This window comes from Pseudopipra pipra, chromosome 3 (genome assembly GCF_036250125.1).
Source record: "Pseudopipra pipra isolate bDixPip1 chromosome 3, bDixPip1.hap1, whole genome shotgun sequence".
Taxonomy (NCBI): domain Eukaryota; kingdom Metazoa; phylum Chordata; class Aves; order Passeriformes; family Pipridae; genus Pseudopipra; species Pseudopipra pipra.
In genome coordinates, this window is record NC_087551.1 from 60,602,060 (window position 1) to 60,625,932 (window position 23,873).

A 23,873-nucleotide genomic window follows, 5' to 3' on the forward strand; every position below is an offset into this window, starting at 1 on the left:
TAGGTATCAGATCTGTTTGATTATCTGTATAAAGCAGCCTAGAAGAATTTCCAAAACACAGCAGTACAAACTGCTTAACAAAATAACTTATTTTTTTCTCTAAAAAGCATTTTATAAATATTAGCTTTTTTCCATGAACCTAATGTTTAAATGTTAAAGACTTTTCTTGGATCATTCTCAAAATGCTCAGAGGAACCAGAAGAAGGAAAACTTGCTCTAAGAGAGCTTCTTAAAATTTGTTTGCATTCCTTTTATTCTTGCTGTGTTTCCTGAAGGGATTAAACACTAAGTAGAAATATTCCACATCTTCCAAGAGACTTCAGTATTCTTCCTTTTTCTGCAGGCTTGTAATGCTAGGAATTAGTGAAAAGACAAATGGCATCTTTCCCTCTTACAGTTTTTCTTTTGATAATTTATTTTTGTTCCTGCTGGGTTTATTTTCATTTACTGAAGGATATATTTATTTTCATATACTAAAGGATTACTACGGATTAGTTAGAGCCAATTCTTAAAGTAGTGTCATGGTCAAAATTGAGAGAAGAATGTGGCATTTCTACCACCTCTGCATGAGGTCTGCAAACAGTAGAACCTGTTCTGAATTGAGTAATGAAGACTATATATTCTTGCTGAAACTATATTTATTCTTCAAACTGGAAAATTTACTCATTAAATAAACACAGTCCTCAGCTGGAGTGAAGATGAGGGATATTCTTTGTCTAGTGGGCATGAGCAGATTGCAGCTCTCTGTGTATCTTAACATGTACTGAGATTAACGTAGCCTGTGCAGCACAGCATGCTGCTTAAACCCTGGCTCAGATTGAGCAGTCATAAAATGGATTGGTGACTTAGGCTATTCATCCCAGCCATGACAGTTTAAAGGAGGTCACTGAAAACGTCAGCAGAGCGTACAATCCTTTTCTTCTGCATAGGCTTTGCCTTGGGTTTTTTGTCAGGCAGAATCAGAACTATTTAGGCCTTCCACTTTCATCTCCATTAATCAGGGGCTGTTCTGGAAGAGGTTCCTTATGAAAGGAAGTCTAATGTTAGTTTTTGATATCTGTAATCCCTTTGGTTAGGGAATGTGGGGGTCTTTGTTAGGCTATGGATCAAGAACATAATCAATCTGTGCTTTTCAGAACAAGATGCTTTGGGAGATTAGAGCAGAAAAATCTGGTGATTTTATTATTCTCAGATTTGACGATCTCTGTTTTAAGAATATATCTGTAACTTGCCCAATTATTGGGGATGTTGAGAACACTAACTGGAACATATATTGTGATGCACATAAGAGGAAAAACTGAATCTCTGTTTCAGCCTCCCAGGACATCTTTGTGATATGTTGGCTATACTGGTTTCCAGTTGCTTTAGGCAGAAAGAAATTTCCAATACTAGGTAGTAGTAGAGTTCTCCTTAAATTAGGTGTAGAAAAGCACTTATTTCTGAAGCTGTTTCATTCATATTATGTATTTGCCTCTGGCTTCACTTGTTATTAGTTGAACAGCTTTTAAGTACTACATTTGAAAAATCTTTGTTTTGATCAGTTGCCAAATAAAGGCCAACTGATCAAAACATAATTTTGTGGACATCTTATTTTGCTTGTTCTTCTGTGGATATGATTTTAAAGAAAAATCCAACTTGCATATTGAATTGTTTGTTCAATATTGAATCTTTTTGTTCAGGTAAGTCTAAACTGTCTGGATGTAAGCCAGGCTTTTGACACAGTTTGGCACCCTGGCTTTCTAGCAATGGTGATGGAATTAAGAATAAGGCATAGTACTTACTTGATAATCAGGAAGATTCTAAAAAAAGCAAGTACGATTAAGTGAAGGTACAAGAGGGGAGGGAGAAGAAAAGAGGATGAAAGAGATGCTTATACCTGAAACTAATATGAAGTAAGAAGAGTTTCATCGTGTTGCAAGTGGCAAAGCCCCCACATCTTACCTTAAAAGAGCCTTGTTGCGATGTCTTGGGAGTTTTAGGGAATCTGTTTCCCACTATATGATTATGGAATCTTCTGCTCCAACAGAGTTCTTTCTTCACCATTTCCACTTAAATGTCTCATGATTATGTGACTGTATATATTTAAAAGGCTTAAATGTGCATCTTAGCATAGAGTAACACAAGCTGGTAATTTTCAGAATAAGAGTTATATAGATCACTTAGCAGCTTTTTGAAGTTGTTTTGGATAGCTTAGCTTACTTTCCATTTTATGTGAAGTGTATGGTATGATATTTTGGTTCATATAACCTTTGAGAGACAAAAAATTGTCTCTTCATCAGTTTAAAACTCTTATTTGGATGTCACACCAAGTGTGCTGTATTACTTATCTGTATATCTTAAAAGGAATGCCTTCAGTTTCATTCTGTTTCCCTTTTCCAGTAAGTTTAATATTTAAAATTTTTATCTCGAGTGTTGCACTGTATTCTGTAGATGTGCAGTCTAAAATTCATTCTCCTTTGTTGAAGACAATGAAACATTGTTTTAATTGGCATGAGAAATGCTGCAGTTTTCTTTGCGGAAAAAAGACTGCATATTCATTTTGCTTCAAGTGTTGAATTGTTTCTGTGCAAATGTGGTCATGATGATTAATGAAGTTGCCATGACAGCAGTACCTCATAGAAGATATCTGCCACCACAAAATTCTTTACCTGATGAGGATTTAGTTCATATGTGCACAGTTGTAGTGAGATCTCATTCTGCTGAATTGGAATGTATAGTTAGTGTTGGCTGTCTCCTCCAGACTTGAATTGGACCTCAGATTATTAGTGATGTCACAAAGCATGAATTAGCGTGGATGTTCAACACAAAAATGGTATATCACTTGATGCACACAAACTTTTAGCTTGTGTAATAGTTTTCAGTAGAAATTGAGCTGGGAATACTTCTGTTTTAGAACTTTAAAAGTAAAAAAGCTCATTTCATAACTCTTTGTAGGTTTCATAACTCCCATGTAAACCAATTCTGACACTCTGTGCATGTAATACAATTCTTGTGCATGTCTAGAGGATCTCATAATGTAAACACGTCAAAAAGACTTGTCTCTGCTTTTTCTTTTCTATATGGATTTGAGAAGTATTGTTATTGTCTAAGGAAAACTAAACTTCCCCTGTGGGACCATCAGCCTTGTATTTTTGGAGAAAAGAGACCTCTGGGTTTCAACTGAAAATAAGGGAAAGACTACAGTGTTATCTTCTTACATGGAACATCTAGAAGTACTTGATGTCAATATTTAAGCATAGAGGCCTTGAGAACTATTTTTGGTTTTACTGCTGTCTTAGTGAGCGTGTCTTGTGTGTTGCTTTCTCCTCATAGTGTTCAAGTTTCTCTGTCTGTAAAATTTTTTGCTAAAATCAGAATATTTTTATAGATCGGTCAGTTTTATAACTACCACAAAACACTTAGCTCATCTTCAGATAGATATTTTTACAGAGGTGTTTGGTCTTCGACAAAAAGTAAAAGGGATATAATTCACAATGTGTTTTAATACCAGAAAGAAGCCTGCTGTGTAGGAACTGGTGAGCCAAAGACGTATATTTTGCCTCTAATCTTGGTGTTGAATGGAACTGAAACACTGAAGGATATGTAAATAAGTCAAAGAACCAAAAGTGAACTAATTAGAATTGTCATTTTATGGATTTGGAGATACAGTAACCCAGTTTTTCCAGGAAATACAACTTTTCACTTAGTTCATTAAACAATCCAATTGCTACTTAAAAATAAACACAGCAAATAATTGCAAGTGCAAAGGAAGGAGCACACTGTTTAAATTGTACAATAGAGAAACAAGTCTTGAAACTTGTCAGGAAATAAATGTACAAAAATGAAGAAGCTACTGTGAAGAGTTTTAAAAGTGAGGGGCATATAGTTGCTGGATGTCATGCGACCTAGCACTTGAAGGACCAGGAGGCCCTGTGGGCTGACCAATAGCCTCTATGGTATAACTTAACCTGTACTGGGATTCTGGTGTCTTCCCGCCCTGCCCCCCCTCTGGCTTCACTGCAGTTTTTTGGCTGTTAGACAAATCATGACCTTCTTTCCTGTTTTGTCTTCAGTGTCTATTTCCTGTTTTTTCCTTCCCTCCCCCACCTCATTTTTTTTGACTCCTGACTTTCTTTCCAGTGGTGTCTTTACTTTCTTTCACTACTAGCTTGTTTTTTTCACAAGTTTTTTCTTCATAATAAAAGAGGAAGTAAGAGTTGAGAGCTATAGCATCAGTCTTTCCCTTTTAGTGAGTTTCTGTATCCTCTTGTTATTTATTGAATGTTAATTTGCACGGTATTCATACTGTTTCCCAAAATTCAAGTATGTCACATGGATTTATTTCTCCCATCTTAACACAGAGCCAGACACATTCATTTTCTAAGTGCTAGAAGTTTTCATGCTTTTATTTGTTGAGGTTTGTATGTTTAGGCAGACTTTTGAGACTAGCACACCTGAGACTTCATCTGGACCAGACCTCCAGTCCTTGGTCTGTGACATCTCACTTTGGGAACTAATGAAATAATCTTGATTTCTGAAATAACATGACGTCATTTTAAACAGGGCCAAATCTCTTGTCTTTTTTGTTAATATGTGCTTTCTATTGCTTCTACACAGGAATAGGTTATACTGGTTGTTAACCAGTATATCGTGGTAAAAAAAAAAAGGTGTTAGTTTGGTCTATTTGTGTGCTTGTACCAATTTTCCCTTTCTCATTGCTTTATATTTCAAAGTACTTAGGAGTTAAAAAAATTTAGATAGGATGGGGAAAATCCATGACTGTGAGCTCCAGCATGATCTTGGATTTCACATTTAGTGCAAGAGAAGCATACCCATAGAGAACACCAGCGTAAATATGCTTTCAAACATTTCTTCAGTCAGCACCTAAACTGGTGAGGCCAAAATGAGGCAGAGAAACCCCCAAGCCAATGGGGACTGGAAATTTCATTCAAACAAGTCTTTGGCATGGAGTTCATAATGTCATGCTTTGTGTTTGTGTAATAAAATTAATTGTAAGATGATAAGTTGTTGTCAACTTGGATTGGTGTTTGCATAAGACTGTTTCCAAGCTTTGAAACTTATCTGGATATACAGAATGAGAACTGAAAATGTAGCCAAAGAAGGCAGCATAAAGCCTCTACTTGATTTGGCCTGATAGCTTACTGTAATAATTCACCATCCCCATTTTTATGTGGTCATTAAAAGGCTTTTCAGCAGTGGGTGAGGCTGCTTTGGTAAACTGCAGTTTGTGATATGTATTCTTATATTTATATGGGAATGTCATTGCAGTTGTGGTCAAGATTCTTTCTTCCTTGTCTACAGGACAGTTCTAAATACTCCTCCCTGGAGTTCTTGGTGTTCAGAAATGAATTATTCTTTTAAATGTTTCTTATCTGTTGTCATTCCCTAACTCTCCAAAGAAAACTTTGTTTAAATAGTTACTCCCTTGGGACTTCCATGCATATCCTGTTATCTGTTTTATATTACAGTCTTTCATGCTGGGAATGTCCTTCCAAAAAGCTCAAAACAGCTAAAGCACTTACATGATTAATAAACATGTTAAGTGCTGAAGTCTAGGGACAAACCCAGCATTATTAACACTATCTTTTGCCTTTTTTTTCCTCCGTTACACTTGTTTCTGACCTCTAGATTCAGAAATTAATTAGACTTCTTTCACTTTGTCTAGCCCAGAGATGTGGCAGTGGTTGCAGTGTTAGTTGTGAAGCCACTGCCGTGAAAAGCAGGAAACTTTTACAAAGTTGCTCGTGTTTTCACTCTTCTGATCAAATACCAGCATTCAGAAGAGCCCATGGGAGTGATGAAGTTTTGGCTGCCAATTTTATTTGCTCAGCAAAGAGGCATCTCCACTGCTTTTTGTTGCTTGGGATTGGCAGGGTTAATTCCCACAGGAGCAGTAGATGCATACTTTTTCGAAGAGCAGTATTATCTGTAGTTTCAGTACTTTATGTGTTCCAGTAAACCTAAGTGTGTAGGAAATAGTTTGCAGTGTTGTGCTTTACATATATCATTTGAGGTGCATTATAATTATTTGGAGTAGATGGGAAACACTGAGCAAAATTGCTTCTGCTTTTTCAAGGAAATACTTCTGTTCCGGTAGCACCTGAAAGAAGACTCAGTTAACTTATGCTAGCTGCAAACATGAAAATTGAAGTACTGACACAAGACATCTTAAGGTGGCTAACCTCTGAGTTTTGAGGAATGTGGGATAGTAGTCAGGGAATATGGAATAGCATTTATTCATTGCAGCAGGAGCTGAGAATTATCCTATTTTAATTATTTTTAATTTGTCGTGTCTGGGTTTTCTTTTTGGTTGTGTTTGGGTTTGTTTGGTTTTTTGTTTTTGGTTTGGTGGTTTGTTTTTGGTTTTGTTTTGTTTTTTTTTTTTAAATGTGGTATACAGTTAGTAGCCTGGGTTTACTTACTTGCATGTGCATTAAAATCTCTGCAGGTCCTTCACAGTTGATTCATATACTGGTAGGAACATACCCAGCAAAGAGACAGCTACAACGTACCTGCAGAAGTCCAAAAATACTTCACCATATAGCCTGAAACTTTGCACTTATTTTGAATTTGGACTAAGCTTTTTAAGATTAATTGCCAGGTACGCCATTTAATCAAGTATTTGACTTTGTTATTGGTGGAAAGTGGTAGCAGTACCAATTTTTGTGTTTAAACTTGCATCCTGATTCAGGAAAATGGACATTAAAAAATTAGTGGCAGGAGAAGATTCTATACATGTCCTCTGTATAAAAGACTTTATAATTTTATTGTCACTTTTTCCAACTTTGTTTCCCTTGATAATGGCAAACATCAATCAGTATTGTTAAAGTGGCTTGCTGAAGAGAACTGTGCCCTCTATGATGCAAAAATAAAGCTGCCTTTAAAGTGGAAATACAAAATTGATGTTGCTACTAAAAAAGATACTTTTTGTGGCTATGTTTACATCCTAAAGCCTTTGTAAACAGCATTTGTTTATTGAACTCTAGTCTTGCACATGACAGAGTAAACTTTCTTAATACATTTTTTAGTTGGTTTCTAGCCGATGTTCCTAAGTTGGATTAGATGAAATAAAAAGCTAACAGGCGTTTTGGATGTGATCTCAGTAGTGTCCACATCTGTATGATATTCAGCCTCAATGTACTAGTGAAATAAAGTTACTGGTTATCTCTGCTTATGGAAATGACTTTTAAATGTGCTTGTTCAGGTCTGTCACTACCAAAAGCACAGGCTAGTTGCTTCCTGACATTGAATCCTGGTATTGCAGAGATTCCTCTTTTTGCATGCTGTTGTACACTTCCTAAACGTGTGAGAGGGTAATAATTCTCTATATGACTTCCACCAAAGAGGAAATAGATACTTGTCAAAACAATAATGCACATCTGGAATTCCAGCATCCGGGAACTTTGTTACGCTGAGGCCTCTCAGTTTGCGGTACAAAAAATACTAGTACGTTATTTTTCGCTGAGTTGGGAGGTGCTTTGATTTACCATGTTATTGTAAGTGCCTTGGAAACACACTGTATGTGAGAGTGAACTTAATATTGTCAGTATAAAAAGAAACTGTTTTTAGTTTTGCCAATACATTATAAACAGAAAGGATGAAAGTCGAAAATGGAATTTTTTTTTTTTTATTGTGGCATCTAAAAATCAATCACCTCCAAATCAGAACACGGTAAATAATTTACAGAACCCAAACAGGATTGTTGTCGTCCATCCCCCCGGTTTCTTTAATAAGAATTGGAAAAAAAATGTATGTTCATCTGTGCTTCAATGAAACTGTGGTACTGGTTTGGTGAGGTGGGATAAAGAAGGATAGGAATGGAGATTGGAGGTACAGCATTCCTTAGAACAAATGAATGCTCACTGCTGGTTTTAATCTCTAAAATTATGGTTGTCTTGAGCGTTTAATGCGAACACTCAAAATCCACCGTAAACTTGCAAAGTTGATTTTAAAAATAGAGAGATTTTTCTCAAAGCCTGTGTTGTTCTTAGTTTGTTGGACAGATAACAGGAAAACAGAGCTGTCGCTTGATCCATGTTCATTTTCTGGCTGCTGGAATGAATTTGGAACTAAATCCCATTTTTCCACTTGAGCATGTCCTTCTCTAGCAGTGTCACGGCCTGGGTGGGGTCACTTGTTCAGTACAGCTTTTCAAAATGACTGTTGGATTCTCATCAGCTTACAACATTTCTTTCAGTGCTGGAGAACAGCACAAAGCTAGCTTCGTAAACAGATTGTATATTTGCATATGTACTCTGGCAAAGACAGATTTCTTGATTTAAATGAAGTTGCTCTTTGAGACTTATTTTTTTGCCTTGATATAACAGTGTATTTGTAGATTGAAAATACAGAAGGAATAGATTTCTGTTATGTTTGGATATAGTATAGGTAGCACTAAGAGCTGCAGCATGTATATTTGCTTAAATGTAATCTCAGATTCCAATAGGGACATCACAGCTTGGCTCTGTAACACTTAAAAGGTATTTATGTTCTGATTTTGTTGAAAGCTTTGGGGTTGAGCTTTGTATGTTCTGTGGGTCTGTTACACAGATGATGCAGTTTTCAATGCATTTTATTTAATCTGGGAAACAGCACTTTCTAACATTTTCTATGTTTTATTATACATTTTTACATTGCTACCTAGTGTCAGGAGAGAAATTTTAACAAAATAATGTTTCAAGAATTCTCACTTATTTTCATGTTGCATAATATTATATTTCTGGAAAGATCAGAAGTATCCCTTCAACTGACTTATCCATTAAAACTAAACCTTTGAAGTTGTGTCTGGATTGCAATAACCAAGTTATTCACTAGGCAAAATGGAGACAGCCTGCAGCAGGTGTTTTATGAAATGATGAGGTGCTTGAGTGATGAGTAACAGATATGTGTTGTGCTGCGTTAATGGGAATAAGAATACTGAGAAATAGTAATGCTCCTGGATGCTGATTTGAGTTTACAAAGTTTAGGTGACTTCCCTAGGGTTGCTTTACAGAAATTTGTCAGCATAATAGTTTTATTGTGAAAATATTCTATCAAAATTGCAAATACTCACTTTGCAATTTTAGACAGAAGTAGCTTTCTCTGTCACATTTCATCTGCTATCTAAAGCCTTGATTTTTTTTTTTTTTTGTCTTCATAGCAATTTTCAGAATTACCTGTCTTACATTGTTGTTTCAGAACTACCTTTTAAGTTCTCATCATCCTATATAGGAAGTTGTCAGTGTTTTTCTGGTAAGTTCTGTGTATTCTGTGGTGACATCTACAATTTTCTTGCAGTACAAAATTAGTTCTAGGTACTTAATGATATTTCAATATTCATATAAAGACAAGAATGTATCTGGGAGAGAAACATTACATGTTTGCAAATAATTAGGTGTGTGATGGCATGAATGTATGATGGCATGAAGGCTAATGAAATACGTGTTACTTTGAATAGTGATCTCACTATCTACATAAAAGGATGCTTATGAGTATAGTTGCTATTAACTCTGAGGCTGCTAGCCACTGTGATATGCCTGTAATTCCCTGGAAACTAGATTTGATAGGTATAGGATCTTTTGGGAAGACACAATTTTGTGCCATTTCTGCTCTTGGAGATCAGCTTAGATATCATGTGAATATGTGTATATATTTAGAAACACATGTTGCTGTATTAATTAGTTACTAGTGTAACTAATTTGTATTGTCATGGACTTGTAATTCACTGTCTGGCTCTGAAGTTATATTTATTAAAATATGTTAATACTCATTATGTTAACACATCTATGAAAGCATTCCATTACTTGTCATAATTCGGGAATTACATTTGAAATTGGAATATTGTTGCTGTTTAAAGTTTGACCTTTTGAAACATGCTACTGATTTTTAGAACTATTATGGCACCATCTGCTGACCAATATACAGACTGGCAATGTCACCTGGTTACCTCTTTGTGAATGAGCTTCCAGTTTAGGAAGCAGAATCATGAGGAGAAAGGGTGATTCTTTTAGTTGGCTTACATTTGGGAAAAATTATTTTTAGTAGGAGATATTATTACAAAGGCAGAAGTCTGAATCATAACACAGGTTTAGTTGTCTAGGTACCTGGATTATTGCTTAAGGCTTCTCCGTGAACTGTAAAGCTTTAAAAGAAGGAATTTGAGGGGTTTTTTGCTATATGTGGCATATAGGATTGTTCTTGTTTATCAAAATGTTACCTTCTAAGCCTACGAAGTGGAGCCATAACAGCATAAGATGAGTTCAGGCCCCAGCTCCAGTGGTCTCGTTGCAGCCTGGGAAACCAATGGGCTTTGACAGCCTTCTGCCCTGTGGCTACTGCAGAGATTCATAAAAAAGCCGACTCTACCGTCTGTCTCTTTAGTTTCTACAGTTAACCTTGATTTTTTTTTTATGCACAGTGGTCATCAGGGAAGGAGCAAACTGAAACAGTGTCACATTTGGTGTGTAAATACCTAGAATTGAGTTTAATTGCTAGAGATCATCTTTGAATAATCATTCAAAAATAGGTGATTAGATTTTGTGCATGTAAGACATACCCGTTTCCTGTGGGTTTTCTGTTGTAAAATTTTTTTATCGTGTTAACTAGTTTGCTAAAGTGTTGATCTTTGACTTTAGTCTCATCTATTTTTTTTTTTTAGGAATGTGCTTAAAAATGAATGTAATCCAAATTATTAAATTCAATTTTCAAAGTATATTTGTATGTATATATGGTTCTGTGTCTTTATAAATACAGATAAGGATGCAAGTTCCCATGGGAGAACTGGGGCTCTCTTGGATTGATATTTGACCAGAGAACAATATTTAATTGGGAACCATGTGATGTAAATGTCAGGTTGATATAACTAAGCTGATTTCAGGGATGTTTTTGCTTTCTTAAGGATCTCAAAACTGAAAACTGCTTTCTTGAGTTGTTAATTTATTCCTTTGTGTTCCCAACACTCCATGTCTTTGCAATTGTAGTAATCCATCTAAACAATAACTAAATGGAGAAATTAGATTAACCTTTTGCTTTTTCTGCTAATAGAATGTGTGCTGGTTATATTGGTACCTTCAGCAAAACAGTGCTACACAGAACTATGGGATGCCATGAGTTTTCTTGTTTATATACTGGTGATAAAATACAAGTTTTAAAATTTAAAAAATCTAAAATAAAGTTATTTAGTTAGTACATTCAGCCTGATTTGAAATATAAATTATTGTACTCATCAGAAAATAATTTATGCTTTTGAAAATATCTTCTAGGTATAGTACCTGGTTTCCTCAGGTATTACCTACTGGTTAAACTAGACTCTTTTATGCTCTAAAATTTGAATGACTATTCCAGCCAGGATTTTACTTTTTTATGGTTTTTACATCAACAAATCTTATGTGTTGAAAGCAGCAAGCATATTGTTGATATAAATGATGTGTCCTAACAAACTGCGAAATGCGGAGCAGTCTTCTGCTGTGCTTCGGAGTATTTGGAATATTTATGAAGGTAACGATTTTAAAAATAAATATGGTGCTCCAGGAAATTACATGGCTTTTAGGTGCACTGAGCTATACTTTATTTCAGAAGAAGTAGGTTGATAATTTCTTTTTTTTTTTTCTTCTATGACATGATGGTTTATCTGTGAATCCTAGTAGACTAGTGGAGGTATAACTATGAAAGCAGTTTTTATTTCTTGAGTTTGCTATAAATTTCAGTGGCAAACTGAAAAAAGAAAAGTTTACGACTACCTCTTTCTACTTTTTTCTACTTTTATGTACTCAGAAAATAAGTAAAATGAGATCCAGAAACGTATGGAAAAAGGATTTGGTTTGTTCATCTACGCTGATAAATAAGAAATGCCATAATAGAAGCAGTGAATTAAAACTTGGATCATCACAGAAAGCTTCATTTCATGGCAGTTGGTTTTAGCTCAACGTTGTCTGTGATCTTGGAACTATTATTTTTTTTTTTCTTTCCCTTTCTCTCGCCTTTTTTTTTTCTTTCATATTATACTTGGTATGTCTTCTTTTTATATCTTACCTATAGTGTTAGGAATCCTTCTGGTCAGAAAACTGCATTTCAAGAATTGCTGCTAGGAACTGGAAGAAAGGTATCAACCAACTGACCAATCTGTATATTTGAGAGGAGAGAGTGGTAAGGAGAGAATTTAGCATTCTGTTCAGCCTTCAGGCCTCAACTCTGGCCAGCATTAGTATCTTCTCAGTGGAATAAAAAATGGAGAGGAAGGGATGAATGGAGAGGAGAGAGAATATCTGTTGTCCTTAGTTGCTTCCTGATCAGCACCCTTGCTTGGGGAAGTTGTAGAGTTAAGATTAGGGCAGATTATCTGCTCCCTGATAAAGTGTGACCTGTTTTAACAAAGTCATTTTCTCTTCAGCAATTGCCACATTGTTTCTAGTACTTTTTGCCATCCCACCCCCACCTTGGTCCTTGCAGTTTGGGTAGACATTCAATCTGCATGAGCCAAGTCTTCTGGAGGATTACAAAAGATACAGGTGTTATCACTTGTTTTAATGTGCATGGGTTTAATGTCAATTGCAAAATCTATCAAGATTTTTCCCTCTCTGTTCAGATATTGGTAATACTTCTATTTGAGCATCTCCCTTAAGATTCCTTCTCTGTTGTCTACTCTTGCTGCAATATTCTTATTCTCTTTTCTCAATGGAAAGTGAAATATGGATTTAAGTTACCTTGCAATACAAAAAAGGTGAGATGAGGAGAACCCTATCCTGCTGCAGCTGTTATAGAGCTTAAGAAAATTATAGGGGCAAAAATATATATTGTGCTTAATACTATGTAGTAAGAGCAAATGAGAGTTTACTTGGAGACAGGAGAGGAAGAGAACACGATTGAAATTTAGAACTCTGAATTCTCAATCTAATTTGATTTATTTCTTCTCAATCTGAGACAAATGCTGTCTGCTTCTTATTTCCATTTTCTTTCTGGCGCATTATTGGCTGGGTGGGATCTTGTGAGATCTTTGCTATCAGTGCAGGAGGGGATCAGGAAAAAGCCCGTTCCGGAAAACGGTGATTACGTGATCTGCTTGACTACAGTGAAAGTAACATCAGAGGCTTTACAAACTGCAGTAGTAGACTGATGGCAGAACTCCAGTGTTTTGTCTCTCCTATCTCTGTTTTTCGGTGAAGTACAACACTGGAGGATCAGACAGAGCATTGAGATAGGGAGTATGGGGAGGGTAGGTAGCCACAATTTTCTGTTCCTCGAAGGGTGACTAATCCATGCTAAAATGCAACTCTAGAAAAAAGGTTATGTAGTAGAGAAGGTAGGCATTTTGGGAAAACTATGCCTTGTACTCTTGGTCAGTGCCCTTATTCAGTAAATTCATCTACTTCTTCACAGTTCATTCAGACTACTGGGAGTATAAAGAAATATATAGGCTTAGGAAACAGGTGTGTTTTGTTTTGTAGGTATTTCCTCTCTATTCCTAATTTTTTTCTCCTTGGAAATGAGTTTATATGAAACTGAGCTCCTGAAAGAAACTGCCTTCTGCTGTGGGCATCGAATGAAGGCTTTAAGTGGACATGGACAGACCTATTCAGACAGCACATGGGCTGTAACAAGGTTCCCTTGTTTCTGCAGTATAAACCCAAGTTCTCCTTTTAACTATAACTTTATGAAAACCTGGACACATTGAGATGCAGAGCCTTTATTTCACACTGAGCAAGTTTGTACCACCCACTGCTTTCCTGTCTAAATTTAATCAGTTAAGATGTGTAAACTTGATGTCCTCAGTTTCTTTTATTGTTAGAACAATATCATAGCAATGTGTTTACTTTGCTCAGTTCAAAGGAATTTTCTGGAGATGTCTTCTTTTGACCATATAACCAAAATGTGATCTTAATTTTGAGAGTGGTAGATAATGAATTTTTATTAGTTTGTACATTTATTTTATGCATTTCTTCATATTTTGAAAAGTAAAAAAGCATGCAGGAAGTATAGTGGTTTTCCTGTACTTCTTTGAAGATTTGCTTATCAATTTTTCTGGAATTGTTTTAGCTACTTTATGAGAAGGAATTAGTTCTATTTTAGAGCTATATGAGAAAAAAATCACCACCATCTCTGTTAATAATGAAACCTGAATTTATTAAGCAACCTGGATTGTTATTCACTAATCAGCAGAAATTTTGATTTTTCTCTCAGGAAAAGTTGATTTTGATTTTCTATATATATTTATTTTTTGGTTTGATAACAAAATTTTACATTATAATATTAAGATAGATAACCTACCATTAGGAAAGAACAACAGCATTTCTGTGTAAAATTCCAAGGTGATAGCAAAATGTAATTTGACTAGTAGTAACTTTAAAAGTAACATACTAGTACATGGCTTTAAACAGCAAATTCTTGAATCTCAACCATCAAATGGAAAGCTGCCTTTCAGAGGCCTGTTACCTCTGAGATAAATAATACTTATATGATGTTTACTACTCTATCACAACGAGCTTCATTAATATTAATAAAACTTCAAGTATTTTATTAAAAGTGATAGAAATTACATAACTGTAATACTTAAGCTTGAAATATATTTAGAAGTCTCTAGTGTACTAGTAAAGATACTCACTTTTCATTTACATTTCCCCATAGGGGAATGTTTTGGTTTTAGATGGTGAAATGCTAAGTGCTGAACAAATTACTTAATATGAATTTGTAATAGTTCAAGGCTCCTGTGTCTAAGCTTCTTTATAAGGTAACTGTCAAGATTTTTTCCTTTGGCTTAGTATTGTTCATCTCTTTTGTCAGAATGGCTTCTCTTGTATATTTTGGCATCTATTAACTTCCTTAATTTTTTCCCCCCTCCTTGGGAATAGCTTAGTTTAACTATTTCTGACTGCCTGTGAATGTGATTTGGAAAGCTGGAGGCAAAGTATTGCTGCTGCCTTATGACCTAAACTAGTTCCCAGTTGACTTCAAGTGCAGTTAAAAGTGTTGAGCGAGTTAATTGCATCCAGCCTGAACTAGATAACCTACTTGACTCTTTTTTGGGCAGGGGTGAGGCAACAGCTGTTGAGTTTAGCAGGAGTCCTGAACTAATAGCCTCTTGACTCTACAAGCATGCAGTGATCATCATCAGTTGTAATGAAGAGGGTCCAGTGTTGTAAAGATAAAAATGTTATGTTGTAAGTAACCTGCTAAACTTCAGGCCAGACAAACAGACCATCAGTTTAAAATTGTTTTCAGAAGGGTGTAAAAAAAAATGCCAGTAACATCTAATGGAATCTAACTATTTTAAACTTGTGTTGGACCCTCACATGCTTATTTTTGTTGACTCACTTCAATACATTGGATAAAAAATAGTTATATTACATTTTCAAAGCAATGCAGCAAAATCCAGTGCCGTGCAGATAACAAAATTTGTTCATTTTAGTTAATGTTTTTTCAATACATATTACTAATGTTAAGATTAATTATTATTATTGCATATCCTGTTGTTACAGTATTATGATCTGTCTTTAATTTCACTGAAGGAAGAGTAGTTAAAAGTGATCAGAGTATAAGCATTATGTATGATTTTTTGTTGCTTGATATGAACTCCTGATTAAGAACGCAATGTTAATGTAAAAAAGTATGCTTGCCAGCATTATTATTAACTTCAATAGTATCACTGACTTATAACTTTCAATTTTTTTTATATTCAGTCTAGTGCTCACCATCCTTTTGTCCTGTTCTTTGGTAATCTTGCTCTTTCATTTTCTTCCAATAATTTCTTTCAAATTGGTAAGCATCCCTGAATAGTAAGGGGTTGTATCTGCTAGTTTTACTGGAGAAGGTGGATACTCTTTGAAATTTTCAGTTTCTGGGTCAGCCGAGGCACCAAGTAGAAAGAGAACTGAAGTTACATAAAGGACAAATGCATTTCAGTGAGCACACTTAAATTTTTATCAAGGAGAAGGAAACTATTTGTAGATGTATCTGTCTAGCTTGGTCTTTTACAAGTCTGTACCTGCAGAGCACTAAGTTTTAGTGGACTGGTTTTACTTGTGAACTGAGAATTTGAAAAGAAGTATTTCTTTAAGCCTAATAAGTTTAATAATCTACAAGAGTTTCCAAAATACTGCAAATAATTAGTCAGTAAAAGTAGTGATGCTGTGTAACAAAACTGTTTTTGTTGTTGCTTTTTTTAGTGTCGGTTGTGACAATGACAACTGAAGTTGGCTCAGAGACTGAAGTAAAGAAAGATTCTGAGCAGCTGGGACCAGACAAAGCCAAGGACAAGCCTGAAGAAGCATCAGAGACTCCAGAAAATCAAAAGTCCAAGGAAGCATCCTCTGAAGAAGCTCAAGATTCTTCTCTCCCAGAACCAACTAGCCAAAGTAGTCCAAGTAGCCAGAAGAAGCAAAAAGCTTCACCTGAAAGCAAGGGTATTTCTCGTTTCCTTCCCCCCTGGCTTAAGAAACAAAAATCATACACCTTGGCAGAGCCCAAGAAAAAGGCCACAGGGGAAGAACAAGTAATTGAAGAAAGCGAAAGCCAGACACCAGAGGGGGTGGCTCAGCCAAGAAAGAGCTTGGAAGAAGCAGCTGAAAATCACCATAATGCTAAAGCAGATGACAAGGAAAAACAGTCTGTCAGCAGTGCTGAAACACCACAGGTACATGTGGGGAAATCTCATAGATACTTTAGAGTAATTTTAATGAAACCCAATTCATGACTTATGTAATTCATGCAAGGCTTTGTTAGTATCATACTGGGGGAAAAAATTATAGCTACTCCAGTAGCTAGGCTTCAGTATTGATTCTTGTGAAGTTGTATGTCAGTTCTTAACATTCAAACTTCATATTCTAGGTTGCCAAAGATAAGGTACATAGAGAATGTTTTATATGAGGAGGGGCTGAACAGTTGGTACTAGTCAGCCTGGGGAAGAGAAGGATCAAGGGGAATCTTACCAATGTTGTATGCAGTTAGATAACGAAAAACAATGGACCCAAATAAAAACCATGACATTACATCTCAAATCTCAAACAAATTCTTTTTACTGTGATGGTGATGGGACCTTTACTTGGTAAGGAAAGGATGTAGCCCAGGTGATGATGGTGCAGAGGATAGGCCTCCCAGGAGTAATAAAGCGATGGGTCAAACATTGAACTAGGTCGTGGATGTTGTGGAGTCTTCTCCTGGGAAGAAAATAAAACCTCAACTAGATATGGTCCTGGGTAAACGTCTCTACGTGCCCCTAGAGGGGCCCTAGGCAGTTGGACTAAATGATCATTGTAGGTCCCTTCTTCTTGCTTCTTCCTTTCTCTAGCAGTACATGCTGAGCAAATTTCTGACATTTCTTCCCAGTACTAGCAGAAAGGATTGAATGGGTAATCATGTCTCGTGATTACCACCACCAATGCCACAGCCTAGGCGTTGGCTCTATCTCTGTGTAGGGAGGAAGCATGTTCCTTCTTATGAGGGTGAGACCTATGAATCATCTGAAGAAATTTGAAACAAGCAACAAAAAAACCCCAAACAAACAAAAAGAACCACCAGAAAAACCCAACAAACACTCAACCCAAAAACAAGTGAAGTACAGTTTTTGACAAACTATGTTTGTCCAGTTTAGCTGGATTTCCAGAGGGATGGCAAACCCCCACATCTCTACTCAGAGATCAGACCCTTAGCCTGATGCAGGATGTGCTCCCAAACTGAATGAGTGCAAACATTTTGAGGTGTGAAGTACCTGTTATTTCCTTGGGGAGGTTTTTTTTCTTGTTGTACTCATTTTTAGAAATGCATGAGCCATTTCCCTCAGAGAAACGTAATAAAACAAGAGTTGGAGAACAACAGTATTCCATCAGAGTGAGGGTCCATCTGGCCCAATACTTGGTCTCCAAAGTGGCTAACCACAATGGACTAGATGATCATGAGGTCCCTACCAACCTCAACCACTCTGTGATTCTGTATCACTTGTCTTTAATGAATGCTAGGTTTTAGTTAATTATAATTCCTGGAGCTTCTTGAGTTCTTTCTCTTAGGAAAAAAAAGGCAATAAAACATAGAAAAATTATCTAATTTCAAGAAAAGGAAAAAAGGCACCTTCTGTGGTTTGAGAGCTAGAATATCTGGTCCCCAAGGAAGACCTTAATACTTGTGCTGGTTGTTGTGCTTCTAGTATGTGCATAACTTTAATGAAAAAATAATGTCTTATTTCTTAGTAGCTTACAAAAGAAATGTACAAGTTAAAAACATCCACCTTCCTGACTTGCAGTCATTGTTTAATTGTGTTTTATATAGCTTGTCAAAGAAGATGGTAAAGAAATGGAAGTAGAGAAAGTTGCAGAGAAAAAGGAAGAAAACGAAGAAGAAAAGGAAAAAAGGGAAACAAAAGAAGTGCAGACAGCTGAAATTAAAACAGATGACATTCCCCAGAAATCTCCCAAGAAAATCAAAACTGTGCAGTGTAAAGTGATGCTTCTGGATGGCACAGAATACAACTGTGACCTAGAGGTAAGGCATCAAGTCTCTATATAAAGAGCTTTTTTCTGCAGAGAAAAGGAAAATTTGGTTTTCTGTAGTAAGTGTTTAATGCTATCACTAGAGGTCAGTTAACATTTCAGTTTAAAGCTCCATCGTTAAGACTATATCAGTTTATTCTTAAAAATGCCCTCTGAGGTACACGAACAAATCCTTTCAATGCTGATCACTTGATAGCTCAAACTAGATTTTTTTTGTGAGACATTAAAATTTTCCTGGAGATGTAGGGTCTCATGTACTAATGAAGTTTTTTTTGAGTTAATGCATTAATTTTTTTAAAGTTATCTCAGCTGGAGATCTGAAGTTTAAAAGAAGTTCTCTTCAAAGAGAAATTCTGCTACAGGTATAAAACGTATTCATTTTTAAAGCTATGTTCTAGTTCTGAATTTTCATAGTTGCGTGGATTGCTTGTTTACAGCTGTAAATCACTGGGTTAGATATTTTATATATATGTCTATTAAATCTGACTTAAAATCACTAATAGAAATAGGGATTTTGAGCTGTATGGAAAAGAGCTACTTGACTTTTATGGCCTTCATACCCTTTGAATATATGTGTCCAAGTTCTAAGTCAAATGGTAGCTTTTTAATATTTTAGACCAAGACGAAATTGCAAAATGTGTAACTAAAGGAAAGTAGGAAACAAGTTGCATTTCAATCTTATCTTAGTGAAATAAGCCTTGGTTTGAATTCTGAGAATTTTTCTGTGAGTAGGTAGTAAGATTACTTCAGGCTAGTACTGTTCTCAAGAGGTGTCAGTCACTTCAGTACAAAGGTGTCAGATTGTTTTCTATTATGAAGTTCAGTTGTAATCACTTTTGCCAGTAGGAGATGCAACACTAACTGTGGTAAACTGCAGGACGTCTTCAGGCACACTTTCTGAAAGATCTGGAATTGTTTTAACAAATTCCCTATTTTATGCTAGACTGATGGATACCCTAGAAATAAACTCATTCATTTAATACTGGGATATGATGTCCCTTTGGAAAGAAGACAGTGCTCCTTATAAGACAGTTGGTATTTGGAAACCAAACTTTCAGCCAGTCAGTTGTAAGAAACAGTAAAATTTGCATAGCTCTGTTTTGTAATTCCATTAACCTTTGCAAACGCTTGAAAACTGTGTTCATAGTGCCTGAAGGCTTCAGCCTTGAGTCTCAAGGATTGTATAGGTGATATTTTCAGAAGTTCTTCTAGCTAGTAGCACCAAAGGCCGATACTAATAATGAGTCTTGGTTCCCTTACACAGCTGCATCTTAATCATAAAAGACTATCTGCTTTTCAGCAGTTATTTTTGCAGGTCAGAGCTCTAAGCTGTTCTTAGGTCCAATTATTTTTAAACTTTGGGGAAATGAGGAATCCAGTGAATTAAATAGCTGGTGAAGTCTGTTTGGTTTTCTGATGGTTCATGTGTTGCTTCCAGTCAGTCATTCTCTTTGTGAAATGTCTCATTGGTAGTCATACGAGATGGCTCTAAGGTGATGAGAAGTTTCCATGGCCAGATAAGCTGCTAGTTTAGAATATCATAATTTCCATTTATGGGTTCAGTAAGCTAAAGATGTGATGATGATTCAGCATGTTCTGCAAAATGGTACTTGATGCAACACTCACAGCAAGTAGACTTTAAAGTGAGTGTTAGAACCACAGTATGTTGGTAGTTATGTACAGAATTAATATTTTTTTGTAAGAGGTGATAATTTCCTTACTCGGGTCAATTCCTCCTTTACATTTCCCTCCTGTGTTTTACACTGGAATATCTGCTTGTTTGAAATGGAGGGAAAGCAGTTGTTCTGGACCACACTCCTGAACGTAGTTGTTATATTTTGCATGGTGAAAGTAACTGATCTGCTATGGTGCCTAAGCTGAATATCTGAGTTAGAAAGAAAAGTTAAAAATCTCTGCCTTTTCGAAAACTAGTCATCTAGATATATCTTCCATATTGATCTAAGGACAAAACAGTGCCAATGTTATGGCATTTCCTAGACTGAGCTGATTTCTTGAAAATATTCTGATTTTTGTCTAATGTAAATTATTCAGTTTTTGATGTAGTAAACACAACACAAGCCACTTGGTGGTGCAGGCTTCTGATTGAAGCTTTTTGTCTGCTCTTGTGCTGTTTCATTTTTTCCAGTGTCTATCAGTCAGTCCCAATGCTGTTTGATTGTGGATTTCTTTAGACTCCCTTAGTATTTTAATTGCTTCCTGTGTACAATTCCTTTTGTTCTGTGATATAGTACTGGATGGGTACTACTGAACTGTTCCTCCGGATCTTGCAAAACTAATAGACAAGACTAAAAAAGATGCCTGTTTTTTAAGCCTTTTAGAAGTTTCATAATAACTTAAATCTTATTTCATGCATTAGTACAGCTTGCTTTTTAAACCTGTTCTCTAATAAAACTCTTCCTGTCAGCAAAAAAACTCTTATTTGTTGTTTATCAATGTAAAATACTCCTTGGGAATGTTTTGCTGCAGTTTGATGGAATTTTTAAAGTTTCTGTTCTATAGTTGATACTAATACAGGCTTTCTGAGGCTTCCATTTATAAATTTCTATTCTTGATGTTAAAACTGAACAATTTCAGTGTATGTTTCTTAAAATACAGTATTTTAATCCTACATGGATCTTCCTGGATCGTGTCAAATACAGAACACTGCACCATAAATTAAGTTGACTATAAAAGCAATAGTGAAGCCTTCATTAATGTTAGTTAGGCTTGCTTATTTTTTATGCTGTGGCTCCAGTAGAACATGAAAAATATACTACAGAATAATTGCTCTCTGCAACACATTGTGTAGGGAGTTACGTACTTATGGTCTAAAATTGCAGGAATTTTGTCATGAGAGGTTCTTGAAAAGTTTTTATTTATGTATTAGTATCAATATGTATGGAGAAATATATATATATAAATTATATATAAACCAAAAATTGACATAGATACAGTAGTAACCCTGGAGTAATTGTTGGTTTTGTTTGGTTTTCCCCCCCCTGCATAAATTATGTTTATATCTGCATGGTATCTCTGTATATTAATTAAAGGCTATATGAGGTTTATCTTCCTGGGCTTTTCCCCATCCTAAAATGAGACTTAAATGAAATTATGGCTTACCACAGAGCTAAGATACCATTTTGCATTTATAATGAAAAATTCTATTCTGCAATATTTTAAGTCTGTCATGATTCAGTTAAGTTGTTTGATAAGAAATATTTTCTTATTACTTGCAACAAGAGTTTGTTGTAAGAACAGAAGAAAAAATTAATTAAGGAAGAGAACAATGTGGTATAGAAACAATTTGTTCGTATGTTCATTTAAATCATTTGTAGGATATGAGCAGTGCTGACTGCAATTTTATAGATGAATTCATGTTCTCAAATACACGTAGAGTTTTTTTTATGTTGTACTACTGTGCCAAAATATGTAGTGTCAGAAGGCTGCTTCAGTCCTTGGGAAGACTATGGTACAAAACCTTTTTTAACTTTTTCAGGACAAAAAGATGTTTGGAAGTAGTCAGGATGGATTTACAAAGTGGAAATCATACTTTCTACAATGTGGTGACTGGTTCTGTGGTTGTGGGGCGATCTGTGAATATAATTTCAGCTTTAGCAAGACTTGACATTTTCCCCATGGTTGTTCTAGGCATAGGTGTTCTAGACATGTATGGGCTAAGTAAGTGTACAGAAGGGTTTGCCAGAAACTGGCTTAAGTTGTGATCAGCAGCTGGAAGTGTAGCTGGAGGCATTAACAGTACTAAAGGCATTGATACCAAGGCAGTTAACGATCTGGATGATGGCACAAAGTGTGTCCTCAGCAAGTTTGTAGGTGATGATAAATCTGGGAAGAGTGGCTGTGATATATCACAGGGACCTGGATGAGCTGGAGAAATGGGCATGTAGGATTCTCATGAATTTCCACCAAGAGGAATGCAAGACCCTGTACCTGAGGAGGAATACGACCAAGTAGCAGCACAGGCTGGGCTGACTGTCTGGAAAGCAGCTCTGCACAGAAAGACCTCTCTGTGTGTGTCCTGATAGAAAAGGTGACTGTGGGCTAGCAGTGGGCCCTTGCAGCAAAAGTCACCAGCTTCCTGGCCTGCAGTAGCTGGATGCTGGCAGCAGGTCAAGGGAGAGATGGTCCCTCACTCGCTGCTCAGTACCTGGAGTGATGGGTCCAGTTCTTAGCTGTCCAGTGCGAGAGAGACTTGGACATTCTGGAGACAGTCCAGCAAAGGACTACAACACTGATTAAAGGCCTCAAGCATCTGATATCTGGGGAAGGACTGACAGGAGTGGAACTGTTCAGCGTGGAGAGGAGGAGGCTCTGGGATGTTTTAGCCTTGTGTATAAATGGGGGATGAGCCAGGCTTTTCAGTGATGCCAAGGGACAGATTGAAAAGAAATGAACACAAACTGAAGTACAGGGAATCAACTGAGAAAATGAATGTGAGTGTATATCAACTGAGGGTGACCAAACACCAGAACAGTTTCCCTAGATAGGTTTTGGAGTCGGCACCCTCTGAAATCATCCAAATCTTTTAAGACAAGGCCTTGACCAGCTCACTGTGAGCAGGAATTTCAGAATAGATGATCTTCAGAGGTCTCTTCAGACCTCAGCTAATGTACATAATTGTAGCTATATTTCACTGTTGTAGGAGAATAACTCAGGAATTATTATAAATGTGTTAATAATTTAGTCTATATAATGCACATGGCACATGTACTGTCAATTAAAAACTGATGATAGCATGAATAGTATCAACATGCAATTACTGTTAAAGCAGTAAACCCAGTGGCATACCTGTAACTTCATTAAGTTGACTAGCAATGGAAGAATTGGAGAGCTGGTATGCAAACTGCCCCTAAAAATATTGCACAGATTCCTGGTGAACACTACCATCTTGGCATTCTGCAAGGAAGTATCTAATGTGCTAGCCTAGTAACTCTTCTTCCCGTACCTGGTCTTGGTGATTTGAAGCTCTGTTATGTTGGAGGGTCTCACCTACTGCCTGTTATGGTGTGGCAAATTTATTGAGGTGAAATGATGTTTGAGTTAAACACTTTGAAGTATTAATCTTCATGCCAGCTGTGACTTAAAATTTTCACCTCAGAAAGATATTTCAGATACCTTTGAAATAATTAGGTGCTATTGCTGAAAAAATGAGTGGAAAAACAACATGTTTTAAAGTTTAGAGTGTAAATGGAAACTTTTGTTTATGTCATCTTAGGTTCTAAAAATTCATAGTTTTGTATATTGCCCTTTTAGCAAGATGGTTACTTCTCACCTTTTTCTGCTTTTAGCAAAAAAAGAGTTCCCTAAAATCTCAACTGTTTGTCACTGTTGTCCAAGTATCTGTTTTTATCTTTTTTTTTTTTTTTTTTTTTTTAATTTGAAGTAAGAAAATAAATTCATAAA

At 36.1% G+C, this 23,873-nt stretch overlaps 1 protein-coding gene across 22 annotated transcripts in view; it reads left to right on the plus strand.

Moving 5' to 3' along the window:
* Positions 1-23,873, plus strand: part of EPB41L2 (erythrocyte membrane protein band 4.1 like 2) — a 115,798-nt gene that overhangs the window by 30,572 nt on the left and 61,353 nt on the right. For 17 of the 22 annotated variants that reach the window (XR_010429245.1, XM_064649494.1, XM_064649472.1 and 14 more), the window contains exons 3-5: positions 15,002-15,131; positions 16,137-16,603; positions 18,232-18,444. Coding sequence is in view for 21 of the 22 variants with exons in the window: in XM_064649494.1 (XP_064505564.1) it covers positions 15,122-15,131; positions 16,137-16,603; positions 18,232-18,444 (690 nt within the window). In the remaining variant the exon portion in view is untranslated. Of the gene's footprint in view, positions 1-6,448; positions 6,602-15,001; positions 15,132-16,136; positions 16,604-18,231; positions 18,445-23,873 lie in introns of all 22 variants that reach the window. The other 5 variants (XM_064649474.1, XM_064649479.1, XM_064649477.1 and 2 more) reach the window with 2 other exon arrangements.